At 43.3% G+C, this 19410-nt stretch overlaps 1 protein-coding gene across 6 annotated transcripts in view; it reads right to left on the minus strand.

Moving 5' to 3' along the window:
• The window catches only part of BCL9 (BCL9 transcription coactivator), a 685736-nt gene that overhangs the window by 39525 nt on the left and 626801 nt on the right, over positions 1-19410 (minus strand). For all 6 annotated transcript variants that reach the window (XM_085621192.1, XM_085621190.1, XM_085621189.1 and 3 more), the window contains 2 exons: positions 9680-9869; positions 167-266 (listed from right to left, as the gene is read on the minus strand). In XM_085621192.1, coding sequence (XP_085477318.1) covers positions 167-266; positions 9680-9869 — 290 coding nt within the window. The remainder of the gene's footprint in view (positions 1-166; positions 267-9679; positions 9870-19410) is intronic.

The following is a 19410-nucleotide window of genomic DNA, read 5'->3' on the forward strand; positions in this document are numbered from 1 at the left end:
CCAACAATTTACTTGGAAAGTAGGCAGAGTAGTATGAAAAAAAGACATTTGACAAACCCTTTCCAAGAAGACTATCATCAAGTATGAAATAAAAAAAAAAATGCCCGGAAAATAAGTATTCAGAAAACCCTTATTTCAAAATAAAGTCATAGCTTAAAAAACATACCATAGCTGCAGCATTGCGTTCAGCTTTGCTGTTTGAGGTGCTTTGAATATGAAATAAAACAATAGATTCAGCTTGCCCTCTAAGCACAGCTTCAGCAGCTCTGAAAAACAGAAAAAGGGCCAAGACATTCAGCAATTGTAGCATAAAAATACAATCCTATTGGAAACGATGGAAGAGAGATAGCGCTGAAGAAATTATAGAAAACTTTAAATGGCTCAAGTGTTGAGAGAGCCTTCTAGCTGCGCTGCTCAAGAATGTCATTTCTTGGGAATGCCCAATTATTGGAATATATTGGCGATGGATACACAACATGCTATGGATCCCAAGGTGGTTCTACTGGGGATTATGGATGGATGGGTGGTCTCTATAGGTGAAAGATCCCTGGCGGGGTCGGATTCTTGGTAGCAAAGAGGGACACTGCTCCCTATTAATTAGTATGAAGCCTCCATCCTTCGGAGCTTAGTCTAGACGGACTAATGTGCTGTGACAGCAAAGGAGATTTATTCATGAAGAGGAAGAGTAAATAAACATCAGAAGATATGGGGCCCATAGTCCTCTGGTTGTATAGCCATGGGGGATGCAAACTGACAAACACCCTTGGTGGCTAGGGTTCTATTTGCTAAATACAATCTGCTATACTTCATGATTGCTTGGAAAGGTCTTCTGCCTTTGTATATGCCCCTGCTATAAAGATGTGTAATGTTAGTCTATTTTACACATCAATAAACAGATGTATGAAAAAAGAATGGATGCTGCATTAATACTAAACCATTAAAAAGTCACGGAATTAGAGATCGTCTTGTCTCTTTTCTGGAATATTACCACTTCGAGCTCCAGACAATCAGATCAGGAGTAAGTCAGCCTCTTCTAGTAGGTTCACTCCTATACGCTTAAATAGATTTTACTTCCGCCTGGTTCACTTAATAGTAAGTCAATCACTGATCCACACTTGTCAAACTGTGCTGACACACTCCAAACACCAAATAGTAGCAGTGCACTTCGTGAGTAGAGCTAAAGAAGACGGTCCCCACATCCAACCATCTACCCCAATACGGTATTATTTAACGTGTTTCCTACAAATGTATCATATCAGAGTTCGTTGCAAGCAGCACCTCTCAGAGAACTTTCATGGAGGGGAGTGTGGGGGGGGCACTGCCTGCTTTTTATACAATGTATGCAAAAATGAAAACCATTTTGGCTTCTGTTTTATTGTATTGAGGCACATTTATTAACATTTCACGATAATAGTATTTTGTATGAAGGAGGATTGCGAGCATCACAACGAGACATCTTGGACGAGAGGAGCAGTTAGAAAAGCCCAGATTTTTAGAACTTTATGAAAACTTCCCTTGGTAGGGCAGCTCTGAAGGTACAAGGAAAGGGAGCTCCACTTCTTGGGGGCCAGGTATTGAAATCAACACCCACACGCTCTTATCAGGTATTATCTGGGGACCTAGTCCAGCAAAAAGAATGAGGAATGAAGCAGCTTGGTAGGGTGATAAGGACAAATCAGGTGTCTTAGTTAAGTAGGGCCAGAACTGGACATGGCTCTATAGGTGAAGCAGAGTGCCTTAGATTGAATGTGCATGACAATCTGGAGCCAATAAAGGTCCCGGAGCATGTTGAGGGGAGAAAAACAACTGTAGCAGGGGGGACTGCCTTATCAAGATTTCAAAACGTACTGTTGGGCTTTATAGTTAATATGAAATAAAATGTCAGGCTATTCCACAGGACAAATACGCAAACTGTTAAGACTTTGCTATCTGTGGTAGCATCAAAAGTAGCTCTGGGATACCAGTTCTATATCAATTCAGAGGTCCTCAAAAAAGTAGGCCCTAAGTTTACTCATGGGATATATAAAATATGGAATGACTGAAACACTATTCTGCGAATGCAGGGGTACATATGTTCCCAGACTTCTTTTTGGTGCCCAAGAATAAACGTTTCCTTGCCTGTATCTGCAGCTGTCCAGCATGTTGCATTTTTTACGGTGACTTGAATCAATCTCTACAGGCTGAGTATCTGGGATACAACACAAGCAGCAATAGAAGCTACGTACTTCAAATTCTCATCAAGTACAAGACTTCTTTTGAACGAGCGTCTGAAGGGAGAGAAGGTAGGGTTGCATGTGAATATATTAAAGTGTAAACTCTGGAGAACTGTTGAAGGAACATGACTTTCTACTCTTCAGCACTGGAGCTTTCACAGTTTCAAATGCTTATATCACAATTAGTAGGCAGTACATAAAAAGAAATTGGGAAGGTCAGGATAGGCTCACTAGGTGCAGAGATGAGGACTGCCTGCCCCACTTGCAGCCAATGCAACAGTGGTTGGCCAAGGTGCGACTGTTCTCCCAGTCGCTGCTATGCTTCTCGTATAAAGAGCCAAAACTCTACCCGTAAACAGGTCCTTTTCTTTCCTGTGGCAAAAGCTGACCTGCTGTACCTTGTTTGGAGATTGGACAATGAATAAGGGTCGTCCTAAGGCCACAAACAGTTTATTGGTCACTCTGACGAACGCTGTATTTTTCAATATATAGATAGAAAACCTTTGCCTATTGCATAGCATTTAGCGTGAAGAGCAACAAAAAAACAAAGCTGAAAGAAAGTTTGTATAAAAACAAAGTGAATTATTGTTAACCAGCACTAAGGGACAGTGGAGTGCACAATATTTGATAGGCCACATCATATGCGGCAAACCCAAACTCCAAGAAATGTAACTGGTTGTGTAGGGATTGAAAATATCGGTAATACAACAGATTCAATAAGATAGAACAGGGAAACCAAATCGTATATCAATTCCCAAGGTATTAACAGTGTCGCTTATCTTTACAGAACACGTTTCCTTGATTGAGATTACTTGTGTCTAGTCACCTAGTCTTCACGGTGTAAAGTAGTAGAGCTATAGCTAGGTAAGGGGTTTCAGTTTTGCTTTATGTATTGGCCCACAGGGAGGGCCCACAGGTTTAGAAATGTTACGGTTTACACTCCATTGTGTGGGCAGAGAGGAAGTTGGCTGCTTAAAAACAATGCTGAAGGCACATGTATTAATTCATGACTCTTGTATCTGAAAACTTTGTTGGAAGTTGTAGCGGCGGGTCCAGTGCCTAGTTTCTGAAACTGGAACATCAATGATGTGACATCCAGCTCCCATTCGTAACAGGGAAATTTGTTGAAGATGATAAAATATTGTTTCACTATGGAGATGTATGAACTGATGCTTGATTTTCAACTGCAGAGTGCCACAACTGCTTTACATCCCAGCTGGCTACGTTTTATGAGGTTATGATGTCTGTTCGGATTTTGACTGACACGCTTTCAATTAAATGTTGGAATGTTGTAGCATTAGATGTTCTTTTTCAACTGCAGGTAATAAGGAAGAGCTTCTCCTGGTTTCAGCAGTGCTCTTACAGTCTGCTGCCTAACCATCCAGTGAATCATATTGAGTAAGCATTAAGTATGATAACAGTCACAGACATGATGCTAGTGCTTATCCACCATTTAAATGCTCCAATGACCAATGATCAGTGGGATTCTCAGAGTTACATTCTTAAGAGTTACGTGAGAAAACAATTTGGGAAAATGAGCATTCAAGTTTATAACTTTAAAATGGACTGGCTAATACAATCATAGCTTGTGGAAACTACTAAAAATCCGAAAACCAACTTTTGACTCAAAGAAATACTGAGAGTACCTCTGCTCCAAGGAGAAGCACCATCTCTGCAACTACTTAACATTTTGAAATGATCTTTGATTTTAACACCATACAACATCTACTTACTACCAACTTTGGGACTTAATCTGGTCTCCTAGATGTGAAAAGAGATTATGATCCATTGTACTACCGTTCTTTATTTGTATCTACAGTGTTTTCCCATGTCGTGATTTGTGAATTGTTAACATGAATTAGCATCAAGTATAAAAATTAAATTAAATCTTGCTCACCCCCAAATTCTGCATGCCTCATGCAATGTGTATCATTTAAGGTCTACTGACTGCACCGTGAGACTGACTCTACGCCCCAATAGGCGTCTTAAGATACGGAAATATAAAACTGCAGTGATATCAAACACTATGCAGTTGCATCCGGATGCAACAGTATCACTTCTTGTAAGGATGTCATGATGTAGGTGAGCAACCTCCCATCAGTAACAGTTCCTGTTATTGCCATATCCTTTATGTAGCTGGGTAACTACACTAAATACACCCCCCCTTAACTAACTTGGCTAAACGGAATGCATCTATGCTGCATACTGAATCATTTGAATACACGCTCACCACTGACTTAGTAGGGGATATGCCATTCTAGAGTTTGAGTTCTGACAAGTCTGAGAGCTTTCCATTCTTCGAACGTCAGTAGATTGACAACTAGCACACAGGCTAACAGTAACGCGCTTAGAAATGGCTGTGGTATAACACTATACAGGATATAGATATATATATATATATATATATATATATATTCACTGAAAAAACCATAGGTTTCACACATGTTATAGTTAGCTGTACATTTCACTCGTAAAAAACCAATGAAATTCCCCCGTTATAGTTAGTACAGGCAACTATAACTCACGCGACCGCAATCCTCTGCTGATGCTAATACTGTATTTAGACACTTATTTGCCCATGTCTTCTTCCATTAAATTTTAGCTATACATATATTACAAATATTTTTTTTTCATAAAGACACATATGTCATCAGCAGAAGATTGCGGTCGCGTGAGTTATAGTTGCCTGCACTAACTATAACGGGGGAATTTCATTGGTTTTTTACGAGTGAAATGTACAGCTAACTATAACATGTGTGAAACCTATGGTTTTTTCAGTGAATTTGCAAGGTTTTTTAAATGCTAATTCCTAACTATAACGTGTGTGAAACCTATGGTTTTTTCAGTGAATTTGTACGTTTTTTTAAATGCCAAGTTACTTTACGCCATTCGTGGCGTGCGCGCCCAGTTAACGCAGTTCGTTCCGTGCGCGCACGGTGCGCTTCGCGCACCGTGCGCGCACAGTGAGCACGCGGTGCGCTTCGCGCACCACCCGCCCACTTTACGCAGTTAGTGCCGTGCACGCACGGTAGTCACGCGGTGCGCTGCGCGCACCGCGTGCCCACGTTATGCGGGATGGGCCATGTACGCACGATGCGCTTCGCGCACCGTGCGCACATTTGTTAATTTCATAGCTCTTATATGCCATGCACAAATGGTGCCCTTCGGGCAACATTTGCACACGGGGTGGGGAGAATGTGGATAATTATTATTATTTTTTTTTAATTTTTACCGTACGCGTAATCGGCGATTTTTTGGGCTTGGGGGTTGTTTGGGGACCCCTATATCAATGCTGGGTGGTTAGGATCTCAAGAAACTGCCTCTTTAGACATTTTTGGGCTTCGTTTTTGCTGCCCAACTCAGAGAGCGAGAGAGAAAATGGCGGCCGCCGCTTCCTGGTTTCGACCGATTCGAATGTTTACTAAGATCTAAGAGCCAATCAAAATCGCGCTCGCGCACGCCACCGTACGCGTACGGTAAGCTTACGGTAAGCGCACCGTAAGCTGCCACAGATATATATATTGATGACCGCCAGTAGGTTATATTATCTACTGGCGGTCGCCAGTAGGTAGTTATAGTTAGGACCACGTTTCCATAGGAAATCCGCAACGTTCTATTTTGAATAACTTTGGCGCCGGTCGACGAATCCTCGCGAATTTTTCAAAAATAGGTGGGGCGCTACGCTCCGCTCCTACCCTGAAAGTCTCGGGGGGATTCGTCAAGCGGGGGCTGAGATAAAAGGGGGGTCCCAAAACGCGTTTTTCCCATGCATTTTTCCATAGGACCTTTAGACAGGGCTACAGCCCGAACGGCTGAACAGAATTACTAGAAATTTGGCAGAGAGGTAGTCCTCAGGTCAAGGAAGTGCCTTTTGTAGGTTTGGTGTAAATCTGTTCAGTAGATTCTGAGAAAATAGCCTTTAAATCAATATATATATCTGAGCCAGCTTACGGTACGCTTACCGTACGCGTACAGTGGCATGCGCGAGCGCGATTCTGATTGGCTCTTAGATCTAAGTAAACATTCGAATCGGCCGAAACCAGGAAGCGGCGGCCGCCATTTTCTCTCTCGCACCAAGAGTGATTTTTAAAATATAAAGCCCAGAAACATGTAAAGGGGCTGTTTAGACAACTCCCACACACACAGCCATGTTGAGGGAGTCCCCAAAGAGCCCCCAAGGCCAAAAACGGAATTTTTATTTTTTCTGTAATTTCGCCGATTACGCTTACCGTACGCGTACGGTAAAAAATTAAAAAAAAAAAAAAAATTATCCACACTCTCTCTACCCCGTGTGCAATTGGTGCCCGAAGGGCACCAATTGTGCATGGCTTATTACACAACGAGATAAACTAAAATATTAAAAAAAAAAATAAAAAAAAAATTATCCACACTCTCTCCACCCCGTGTGCAAATGGTGCCCGAAGGGCACCATTTGTGCATGGCTTATAAAATATACGAAAAATTACAATATTACCTTTCAAAACGAAGTGCATCATATGTCCTCCATGTGCTCACGGTGCGCTAAGCCCATCTAGCGTAACGTGCCCACCGTGCGTGCACGGCACTAACTGCGTAAAGTGGGCGCGCGGTGCGCGAAGCGCACCGCGTGCTCACTGTGCGCGCACGGTGCGCGAAGCGCACCGTGCGTGCACGGAACGAACTGCGTTAAGTGGGCGCGCACGCCACGAATGGCGTAAAGTAACTTAGCATTTAAAAAAACGTACAAATTCACTGAAAAAACCATAGGTTTCACACACGTTATAGTTAGGAATTAGCATTTAAAAAACCTTGCAAATTCACTGAAAAAACCATAGGTTTCACACATGTTATAGTTAGCGGAAATTTTACTGATAAAAAACCAATGGAATTCCCCCGTTATAGTTAGTGCAGGCAACTATAACTCACGTGACCGCAATCTTCTGCTGATGACATATGTGTCTTTATGAAAAAAAAATATTTGTAATATATGTATAGCTAAAAATTTATGGAAGAAGACATGGGCAAATAAGTGTCTAAATACAGTATTAGCATCAGCAGAGGATTGCGGTCGCGTGAGTTATAGTTGCCTGCACTAACTATAACGGGGGAATTTCATTGGTTTTTTATCAGTAAAATTTCCGCTAACTAGAACATGTGTGAAACCTATGGTTTTTTCAGTGAATATATATATATATATATATATATATATATATATATATATATATATATATATATATATATATATATATATATATATATACATATATATACACGCACCAAAGCTGATTTCTTCGGGATACGAAAAAGTAACAGCAGCCACGGACTCTTTCGGTTTTAAATGCGCAAATTTATTTTACAAAAAACGGCCCACTCAACGCGTTTCGGGACTAGCTCCCTTGTTCTGTGAGAGGCGGGGAAAAGGAGACTTTCGGTGAATTCCCCCGTTATAGTTAGTTCAGATAACTATAACTCGCGCGACCGCCACTCTATCACAAGGATGATGTCATGAGTGATGCCACTGATCATGTCATGAGTGAATGTAATATGTGACGTCATGAGCAGGATTGCGGGCGTGCGACTTCTAGTTATCTGAATTAACTATAACGGGGTAATTTCATTGGTTTTTTACGAGTGAAATATCCACCTAACTATAACATGTGTGAAACCTATGGTTTTTTAAGTGAATATATATATATATATTCTAATCGCCGTCCCTGTACTGGACGGCTCAAAATACAGAGCACAAACTCCACTTCTCTTGCGGTATGAATTTTATTTACCCTTTCCTTAATGCCATAACGTTTCGGTCACCCTGTGACCTTGTTATATATGCTTGTTACTTGACTTATCCCTATGTTTGTTACCGATTTGTTTTTCTCTTTACATAATTTATCAACGGCAACTTATTTTTTATCTTGCAATGTTTTCCCCCAAAGTAATTACAAGTCACCCTATTTTATTAAATCTTTGTGTTACAAATTCAGGCTAAGGGGCAAAAAAGGGCATGTTTCCTTGAAAACCAATCTAAGACAAAATTTATCTCAAGAGTTTGAAACCTATGAAAGGTACCATTTTATTCTGGTTAATGACTTAACCTTGTTGACATTTAATTGGTTAAAGACTTGCAATATTGTTAATCCAAAGAAAAACTGACTGAATGGTCATCACGTCGTCATTCAGTACTTCTTGAGTCTTTTCTTTTCACAAACCCTTAATGTTTAGATATTACACTCATGTTTATGTGATTCCTATTTTAACAGCTTAATTTGGAGCCAAAGTCAACAACGTTTTCAAAGTGGCACTCAGTCGCCTCCAGTGAACCTGCACTGCAAAACAACAAACAAGCACTGGCAAAACCAACAAGTCTTGCTTTTAACAGACCAGTTGTAAAATGAAGCCTTACATTCAGGGCCTACATTAAATCAAGATTTTGTATTTGTAATAGTCATCAACACCAGATCTTGAGCTCTAGTTTAGTGCTTAAAAAAATGAACTCCCATACACAAATCCTTCATATATCAAACAGATTGTGAACACGGGATCCAATTTAGGAAAGAGTTAAAAACGTCGCTCTTAAAAGAAAACATCACAATGATGTACCATGCAAATAACCAGTCTGCTTCCTTTCTGACTAGCTTAACGCTATATATTTATAGTGCATACATACATACATATCTGAAGCAACAGTAAAGCAGTTCTTAAAGGAAGGATGGAAGCCAAGGCGAACGCTGCACAAGTATGCATCTGTAAATTATAAATCATTTTTTTCGAAAGCCCACCAAATGAAATTGCTTCTATACGAAAAACTGAAAAGGGCACTGGCTTTCTGGCCCTGCACACAGCAACTGCTGGCTTTTGAAAGAAAGTACATTTCTGAACTAAGGAAGATCACACCCTTAGCTGACCTGATGGGGCGGGTTGGAGGGTAAGAGTGCATTAAAAATTTGAGGAAAGAGTGTAGCATAGAGGGCAGGAGGGGATTACATGGAAGAGAAGGGACTGAAGATTAAACAAAGAGGCATGGTAAGAAATGTAAATGTAATGCATTTATTTAGCGCTCCGCACACCCCCGAAAGGGTCTCTCAGGCGCTGTGCACATACCGCTGTGGAACCCTTCCTGGCCTTTCCCTGTGAAGTGCCCACTCCTGGGCACCCCCAAGTTAAAGCCAGGCATCCTAGCGCTTTTGGGGCCATGGGGAGATTAAGCAAGCTATTGCCCAGAGTTGCAGAGTGGGACCCATGATTAGAAAAGGCAACGAGGCGAGAATTATCAGGTCCGGGGAAATTGAGCCCAAGACCCGCCGAGGCGGGAATTGAACCCTGGTCCGGGCCAGACCTCTGCATCAGGGTCTGCCACTCTAACCATTGAGCCACAGAAGGGGAAGAAGGGGCAGCTGGGAAAAAAGAGATGCACTTGCTTATTTGTTAGAGATGCATCTGCTTGTTTGTCAGCCACAACAGTACAAGACCTACATCTTTTGACTTACTTATTAGCCATCTCGGTAGAAAAGACATAAACCACTTTGGACTGTGTTTTCTGTACAGTTGCTGACTCTGGAACCAATGCTGGACCATGGGAAGGCGTGGAAGACCTGGGCATGGAGACACTAGAAGGGGTCAAGGAGTGCGGGCCTTGCTGCGAGTCCTGAGACATTATTGTATCTGTAGAATTACAGTCTAGAAAATGGAGAGAAAGTGTGATTACCCAGGGTACAAACATATCCACAATGCAAATTAGTCAACTACTTTTGGTTCGGAGTAGCATGCTACTCGCAGTACAGCGCTTCAACGCTTCATCAGGGTTAGTAAGAGTAATATAAATTCAAATACAATTCAGAATGATTCCTATTAATGCTAAGTAAATATCCAGAATTGCCACAAACAAACTAAGGAAAAATTATAATTTGTAGCTATGCACATATAAATGGTTTGTGAATAGGGTAGCTGCTATTTCAAAGGCCATTTCAGATCATGAATAGAATGGTAAATAAACTATTAGTCTGCACGCAAATTTCCATTAGTACATTTACTTAACTGTCATCTTCCTATCATATTCACTTAATGATTCAGCTCAAAACACTTAGTCTTAACTCCGAAGAGGTAATTAAGACTAGAAAAGGGGTTAGGGGAGGTAGGGATTATAAACTCTTATAATAGACAATAACCACTAATCAAAGTTGGTTATTACAATCCCTACCCCCAGATACTGAATCATAGCAATGTTTGCTTTTCAGGACAGCTTCTATAAGATGAAAATGGAAATACTACGTTAGACTGCATTGTCATTTATATAGCACAAACTTAGCTGATACAAAAATGCAATAGGTACATGTAGGTGGTGGGACAGGGTGGGTAGATTTGGATTTCGACCAATTGGTAGGTTGGCTTATGGTTGTAAATGATGATGGTTGAATAGAATTTGACGTTGATAGATTTACAGGAGGGCAAGCTGCCACCACCAATGGGCTTTTTGTGGTAAGTTGTGATCAATTGCAACAGTCAAACAACTTTCAGAAAAATTAATCGAAACTAGGATTGCTCAATTTAACATCTGATGTTCAATATTCCTCAGCAAAAACAGGTTTACAGCAATAGGTCTGTTCATTCAATTTTCTAGAATTTGCACGGCTCCTGAAAAAATAAACCACGAATCAAAAGTTATTCCAAAAAGACAATATGGTACTTACCCTTCTGAAGAGACATTTAAGGACAACAGTTTAGCAAATGTGCCTAAAACCGGACAGCAAATCAAAAGTAAATGTATTGTAGTGCTAAGTATGTGCAGATTTTGCTTTATCATTCACCAGATAGTATGGTTAGGATAGGATTTTGCATACATCGTCAATATTCCCATTTTCTGGTAAAAGAGAACTGCCCTCAATTACCACCAAGTTATAAACCTAATAATTTTCTATGATTTAAGAAACACAAGATTGAATGTAACTGCAAGCTTCCAACAGACCTTAATCTAAATGAAACCAGTGATCTATCAAATTTTTGCCTCAATTCAAAGTTTAACTTTAAGTAAAGATTGGTCAGGAAAATATATCAAGTCCCTCAAACTCCAATACACAGATTCATTAATATATCCAGTAACTATAAGGCTAAGAAAAACCCACAATCTGAGTTTACTGCTCAAATGACATGGCAATAGTTGGAAACCCAATAAGAGCTGCTACGTGTCTCAAGGGAGATACTGGGAAGCAGATTATGATCATTCTGCATGCATTGCGGTCAAGCAAGCATGAATAGACACTAAGATCTTGTTTAACTATCAGGGAGAGTACTTTCGTACTTTCAATTCTTGTTGAAAAACATATTGACTTTTTGCAGATCCACTATAAGGGTAAGACCGTATCCTGCAAAATATATTCAGATTGGTCAGATTTCTCTGACTGGTTGGTCTTCCTGCTCAACTTACTGACTAGATATTCAAAGCTGCTAGTGAACTAATGCTACGAGGTTCATCTTAATCACGGAGGACATTCAAAGGGCCTTTTTGTTTCCAAGAGTAGGTGTAACTTACTAATGGAAATTCAGGACCAAGTCTAAAGCACATTATGAGTAAGTCACACCAATTCCTCAAACAGTCTTTGTTAGTCAGGGCTACTGTGATGCTTTCAAGCCTTTTTAGTGCTTCTGGCTTGAAGTTAAAGAACATTCAAAATCAAAAAGATCTTACATGATAGACTGTAACTTACCTTCACACTAATAGAAAAACCAATTTATCTTCACACAAGCTACATCCCAGTTCTGAACTAGACACTGAGCAAACACCAACAAGCCTCACACAAGCAAATGCCAACAAAAGACACCTGCGCTATGGCATTTCAAAATCAAAATGATGGGACGTCCAAATAGAGAATGCACTACGATTCCATAATCATGGTAGTTAGTGGTGTACAAATGCCAAGAACATTATCTAGGTAGCAGCTTGGGTTTGTGACAACAATACAATATATCACTCGAACACACAGTAAGTGTGAATGCCTAGTCTAAGCCATCTCTTTGCAAAGGGACTTATTGCTGGAGATTATTTTCATTGAAATAAATAACAAGTCTCTAAAAGTATATAAACAAAATTAAAGATTTATAGCTCTTAGTTGGCTTTTTGAGGAAATGTATGACCGTGTACTTGGTCCTCAAGGGGCAAACCTGAGATAATAGAAACATCCAGGACATAGTATGGTGCACTTTCATCTATAGGTCAGCTTGACAGCACGTCTGACAGCCCTATTGGTGCTAATTCAATGTAATATAAACAGAGGGGGTAATGGCGCCACATAGTAGCGCTGAATCACTTCATACTATTGGGTGCATCATACCACCTTTCAGTAAGAACTTTCATTGCAATGCATGAAGGAGTATTTTATATTCCAAAAAGTACACTCAATTGTCTCCTTGCTTATCACAATCTATTTTCTAAATGTCACTTCCATTCTAAACTGAAAACCATCCTTTTTGCCTACTCCCTCCCCCACCTATAACACTGTTAAAGCCAACAGTGCATGCTTTAATGTTCTAAAGTGTTTCTGCATGTAAAAAATGAGAACACCTTATGTGATTGCATGTATTTACATACAAAGGTCAATTAAAACGATCAACTGGCTTTGCAGTATCGTAGACTGGAGTGGATTGGAGTGGGGTGGGGTGGATTAGATGGGTTTGTGCGGTTCGGAGTGGGGTTGATTGGATTACAGTAGTGTGGTTTGGAGGGGGTGAATTAAGATTGGAGTGGGTTGGGGTGGGGTGAGTGGGACTGGATTTTAGTGGGGTGGACTGGATTTTAGTGGGGTGGACGGAATAGGAGTGGGGTGGACGGAATAGGAGTGGGGTGGACGGAATAGGAGTGGGGTGGATTGCAGTGCGGTGGGCTGGATGGATTGGACTGGGATGGACTGGGTTGGAGTGAGGTAGTTGGAAATGGGATGGAGTGGAATAGACTGGAGTGGGATTGACTAGGGTGGAGTGAAGTGGGGTAGAGTGGAGTGGGCTGCATTGGAGTTGGGTGAATTTGGTGGAGTGGAGTTGATTGGATTGCATTGCTGTTGACTGGATTAAGTGGGATGGATTAGATTGGGGTGGAATGGATTGAGGTGGGTTGGGTGGTTTGATTAGAGGGGAGGTGATGGGTGGAGTGGAGTGGATTAGATTGCAGTGGTGTGAACTGGATTGAGGGGGTGGATAGGATAGGTGGATTAGAGTAGGGAGGCGTGGGTTGGATTGACTGGGGTGAATTGGGATGAGATGGATTGGACTGGGGTGAATTGGGATGAGATGGATTGGACTGGGGTGAGGTGGATTGGACTGGGGTGAGGTGGATTGAACTGGGGTGAGGTGGATTGAACTGGGGTGAGGTGGATTGAACTGGGGTGAGGTGGATTGGGGTGGGGCGGGGTGAATTGGGGTGAGGTGGATTGAAATGGGGTGGGGTGATTTGGGGTGAGATAGATTAGACTGGAGTTGGGGCAGATTGTTCTGGTTTGGAGTGGGACGAATTGGACTGGGGCAGATTGTTTTAGTTTAGAGTGGGGCAGATTATTCTGGTTTGGAGTGGGGCAGAGTGGGGTGTGGCAGATTTGAGTGGGGTGGGTTGGGAGGACTGGAGTGTTGTGGATTGAGAGAGAGGTTTGTATTGGTATGGTGTGAGTGGTTTGGATTGGAGTGGGATGGAATGGATTGGACTGGTCTGGGTGGATAGGATTGAGTGGAACGGACTGGTGTGGGGGTGAGGTGGTGTGGACTGGCATGGGTTGTAGTGGGTAGGATTGGAGTTTACTGCACCACTATGCATTAAAGTATCATTTGAGAATTTACACATAAACAATGTCACTTTGCAATAAAACAATCCTCATCTTTTGAGAACAGCGCCCAAGAGCAGAAACAAAAGAAAACACGAGTGCAAAATGAGAAAAGACAACTTGCCAAAAGAAAGTTAAACATAGAAAATACATCTTTGCAGTTTTGTTTGCCCTGCTGGGCATGTTTTTGCCAGTCACACGCCTTCTGTTTGTAGGGCACTAAAAGTTAAACAGAACAAAATAGTACCTCAATCAGGTCGGGAGCAGCGGACGGGCACTGATTAAGTTGAATCAATAAGTGCTTGGTCCCTGCTCAAATAGAGAGGAAGGGAAATTATGTTAGGCTGCTTTGACTAATTACTAGGCTGTAAAGAAGAGTGCCAGGCAAGCCAACAAATGGTAAGTAAAGGGTGGGCTCCAAGTCTATTTTATTAACAGTTTCTCGCAAGCGAGAAGCATGCGCTACCGCATGCTCTCGCAGGCTCAACATTAAAAATAAGTTACAAAAATTAATCATTGGAGAGTGGGTGGTAATTTGGGAATGTGACTGCACAGTGATTCGTCGTTTTAAGTTTTCAACATGGTGGCAACATTTAGAAGTAACGTGTCAGCCACCTTTTAACTGTATAGCAATGACATACTATGTACAAAACAGTTTCAAGATAGCCACTCTTAAAACTGCACTGTGAGACCGCCCTAGAATGGTACTGTACATAGTGTTAAATTGCTCTTAAAGATTCAAGATTGCTTCTAAACAGAGTAGGTAGGTGCAAATCTTCTACCATGGGGTTTATCATAGTGGGTAACCAACACTAAAATATTTGCCCATGACAGAAATATGTATCATTACATTTAACAAAAAATACCAGTCTATAGGCCTTAACACTGTAATATAGTATCAAAACAACAATGTCTCAACCAGTAATTATAGGGACAGTTTTAAACAAAGATGCATAAATCGTAAAGGAGGGAAACCAAGAGACCAAAGTATGAAAACGTTTTTTAGTTATTATTATTATGCAAAAGAATTGTAACAGCACTATAATACAATTAAATCAAATTCTGGTAGCCAAACATACACCAATTGTGTACTGACCGTGCTCGGTGTAAGTGATAAGTGCAGTGACACAAGTGATATATACAGTGTGGGCGGCGCAAGGTGAAAAGACAACATTAATCATGAACAAATTACAAAAACACAATAAATAATTTGCAATAAGGTATAAATCCTTAGGAGGCCGTGGGTTACACTGGGATGTCGACGGCGTTTCGACCTTATGCACTTAAGGTCATCATCAGGACAATGGCTACAATTTGAAGAGTGCTGAGTGCTGGTCTAATGAAAACGCACAAAGCGCTAATGCCCGGGCGATCGTCAGGGACTTCTACGTAAGACGGTATCACGAAATGCTTTGGAATGCCAGAACTACGTTCGGGAACAAGTTAGCCGATATGCTGGGTCCGTTACAGTTGTACAGTCAAGGGTCCTGTTCATATGGACAGCCTACAATTTGTGAGAGTTGTGCCCAAATCGACTATTATGGGTCAAAGTCCAACCAGTATGTCCAACACTGAAGTAATCCCAACGGGAGTACGTGAGCGTGCCAGGGTAGCACGACGACCGCTAAGTGGAGCCAATAAACTCTTTCCAGGTTGACCAGACGAAAAATCGCCGGCAGAGTGAGCGGAACCAATACGCCAGGGTGACTGAATCGCGACCCTGGCGTATTGGTTCCGCTCACTCTGCCGGCGATTTTTCAGTGTCATCCGCGCCCTTATGTTTGTTTTCTATATACTTTTGGATGTGGTAGTTCTGTTACTTGGGGATCGCTATGTCAAACCACCCATCTTATGTGTGTTTTGTTGTAAAAGGGCCTGAATATAGCTACAACGTGCCCGAGGCAACTGCCGTCTATATTGGATGTTATTGGCACGTAATATTACTGTACGCCTGTTAATATAGTCCAGAGTTGAGAACGTGTGCCATTTTATGATTTCTACAAATCGAAGCAGAGGAGGGGAAACGTGTGTGTCCTGTAACCTCAAAATCCTTGCGGTTGCGGGGAGTTGCAGTTTCTCTCAGACTCTGGGCGCGGTGCCCTGTAAAAGTGGGATATACCCCCATCCTGGTGCAATGTCACGTATAGCTGGCAAAGTGAGATGGCAACCTCGGGCACATTGTACACCTGGCGGGCATCGCATGAGTGAACATCTGGAAGGCCCTGGTTATAGGACAACAGGCCATTAATCCCAGGCCCTTCTATTCTTTTAAATTATTATTTTATGTAGGGCGCAGTAGGCTTGTGAAATGCAAAAATGAAAGGAAACACTATATACATTTCCAACAAAAAAAAAAACACAATCAAAAGCTACAATTCAATAGATTTCAGAATGACATTAAAAAACGCAATAAGTCTTGCATTTTCGCGGGTATGAGCTATTGCCATTGTAAACTACAATTCCTTTTATTTATGTTTTGTTTTTTAAATACAATGCCAATCGCTCTAAATCTCGCAACTGCAAGACCTATTGCATTGCTCTTCTCCTCCGATTGATTGATTGATTGGGTTACTTATAGAGCGCAACTATCACCCTACGGGCATCTTGGCGCTTGCATTGGGAACCCGTCCTGGTTTTTCCCTGTAAGATAACCCGTACTGGGCATCCCCACGGTGAAAGCCAGGCATCCCGCCGCGGGGGGCCATTGTGGAGATTGAGCAGGCTTGTTGCCCAGAGCTGCATAGTGTGAACTCGTGCTTAGAGTGGGCACCGAAGCGAGAATTATCGAGTCCGTGGACAATTGGGTTCTGGACCCCTGCCGCGTCGGGAATCGAACCCAGGTCCCGGGCCGGATCTCTGCTTCAGGGTATGCCTCCTCTAACCAGTGAGCTACACTTCTCCACTATGCTTTACACTACTACACAGCTAACAATTACAATTCTAACAAAGCCACAACATATCATACATACACTCAATAAGACATAGCTAAAATACAATACCATTAGCAAAGCAAATAGCTTTAACTTAAACAAAGCGAGACCTATTAAATTTCCTACACTTGTTTTTTCTTGACAGTTGTAGATCTAAAGGGTAGGTCAAGTTAAGCATTTGACTTAATAGCATTTTTTCTTTACACTATTCTAAGAATGGGAGTTTCGACACCCTCTATTGTCCTGTGGCAGTTTTATTTACTATGAGAAATGTTTTCCCCCCCAAAAGTTTGATGCGCGGCTGCAGGTAAAGCACCAACACGAAGGATCACAGCACCCTTCCTACTCTTCTCCAAGCCCAAACAGGGCGGGAAGAAAGGGCGTGCATGTGCTCAAAGATCGGAATGCGAAGGCTGGGCCTTTCAGGTCTGCGTCAACTGCTCCCGCGTAGCGCAGCATGAAGCTCTGACCAGCAGAGGGTGAAAGACGCATCGCTCTAGCCGCAGCACCTCATATCACAGGGCAATAGAGCTGCCTGCGACACGTCACGAGCGCCGCTTCTGCTACCTCTGACATTGCAGCAATCAGCGTTCACCCACAGAACGCCTCGACTAGCACGCCTCGACATGTAGGATTCCCTTGTAACAGGTGGGTGGGACTCTTCGGGTGCAGCCCACATTGGGACAATAGTTTACATTAAAAGGTGTAAACCCCTTTACACAGCGTGAGAAGCATATTTTATTGGCCCTGAACTCAATCAATGAATCAGGGGTTTATGAAGCACGCCTCAAGGCGCGGGGGTGGGGGTGTGTGGGAGGGTGCAGCTCCGAAGCGTCGTGGCAAGAAAACCTTGAGGAGATGGTTACTGAAGAGCACAGGATTTTCCTGCGGGGTTCGGGGCGATTATTTTACCCATAGAACACTGTCTTTAGCCGTGGAAAACCTCTGAAGATACTTCGTGAAGCGGCCCAATCACCGAAACTCCCACAGAGGGAAGGATCTGGGCATAACTTCCCCGCTGAACCCAGGGAAATATAGGGGATTAAGACAAAGAGACAAGGACTCACTCAGCCGCCATCAAGTACTCAATGGTAGCCTTCTTGTAGGAACCAAGATTAACCCCAACTCGCCCATAAGATGAGGATAATACCGTCCTACCAATATTGATGGGACAATGGTTTTCTACATCTGATTGATCCAGATATCGGGGATTGTTCTGATGGCTAGGGCCAGGACAAGCCTTGTACCGGCAGACTCTGAGGCTCAGTTGCAGGGGCTGAATGGCAGAGGGAGAGCGAGAGTGTGCGCCAGAGTGTGCGTGCGTGCAAGAGTGTGCGTGCGTGCAAGAGCGTGTGCGTGCAAGTGTGTGTGTGCGCACGCAAGTGTGCACACGCGAGTGCGCGAGAGAGAGTGTGAGTGTGCGCGCGAGAGAGTGCGAGTGTGCGCGCGAGAGAGAGTGCGAGTGTGCGCGCGAGAGAGAGTGCGAGTGTGCGCGCGAGAGAGAGTGCGAGTGTGCGCGCGAGAGAGAGTGCGAGTGTGCGCGCGAGAGAGAGTGCGAGTGTGCGCGCGAGAGAGAGTGCGAGTGTGCGCGCGAGAGAGAGTGCGAGTGTGCGCGCGAGAGAGAGTGCGAGTGTGCGCGCGAGAGAGAGTGCGAGTGTGCGCGCGAGAGAGAGTGCGAGTGTGCGCGCGAGAGAGAGTGCGAGTGTGCGCGCGAGAGAGAGTGCGAGTGTGCGCGCGAGAGAGTGCGAGTGTGCGCGCGAGAGAGAGTGCGAGTGTGCGCGCGAGAGAGAGTGCGAGTGTGCGCGCGAGAGAATGTGAGCACGTGCAAGCGAGTGTGAGCACGTGCAAGCGAGTGTGAGCACGTGCGAGTGCGAGCACGTGCAAGCGAGTGGGAGCAAGTGTGCGAGAGCATGCGCGTGAGCACGCGTGGGAGTGAGCGCGCGTGGGAGTGAGCGCATGAGCGAGTGCATGAGTGAGTGCGTGCGTGAGAGAGTGCATGCGTGTGAGTGCATGTGTGTGAGTGCGTGCGAGTGCGTGCGAGTGCGTGCGAGAGAGTGCGTGCGAGAGAGTGCGTGCGAGAGAGTGCGTGCGAGAGTGCGTGTGAGAGAGTGCGTGTGAGAGAGTGCGTGTGAGAGAGTGCGTGTGAGAGAGTGCGTGTGAGAGAGTGCGTGTGAGAGAGTGCGTGTGAGAGAGTGCGTGTGAGAGAGTGCGTGTGAGAGAGTGCGTGTGAGAGTGCATGTGCGTGTACATGAGAGAGTGCGTGAGTGCGTATGAGAGAGAGTGCGTGTGAGTGCATGAGAGAGTGCGTGTGAGAGAGTGTGCATGTGAGAGAGTGCGTGTGAGAGAGTGCGTGTGAGAGAGAGTGCGTGTGAGAGTGCGTGTGAGAACTTCCAGATCCATTCTGACGCCTGGGGAATATTCTATGGTGAGGAACCTGTGGCTAGAAAACTATCAGATTTAAAAATGTCCTATCTAACGTAAAGGAAA

The sequence above is a fragment of the Triturus cristatus genome, chromosome 8, assembly GCF_964204655.1.
Source record: "Triturus cristatus chromosome 8, aTriCri1.1, whole genome shotgun sequence".
In the NCBI taxonomy this organism is placed as follows: Eukaryota; Metazoa; Chordata; class Amphibia; order Caudata; family Salamandridae; genus Triturus; species Triturus cristatus.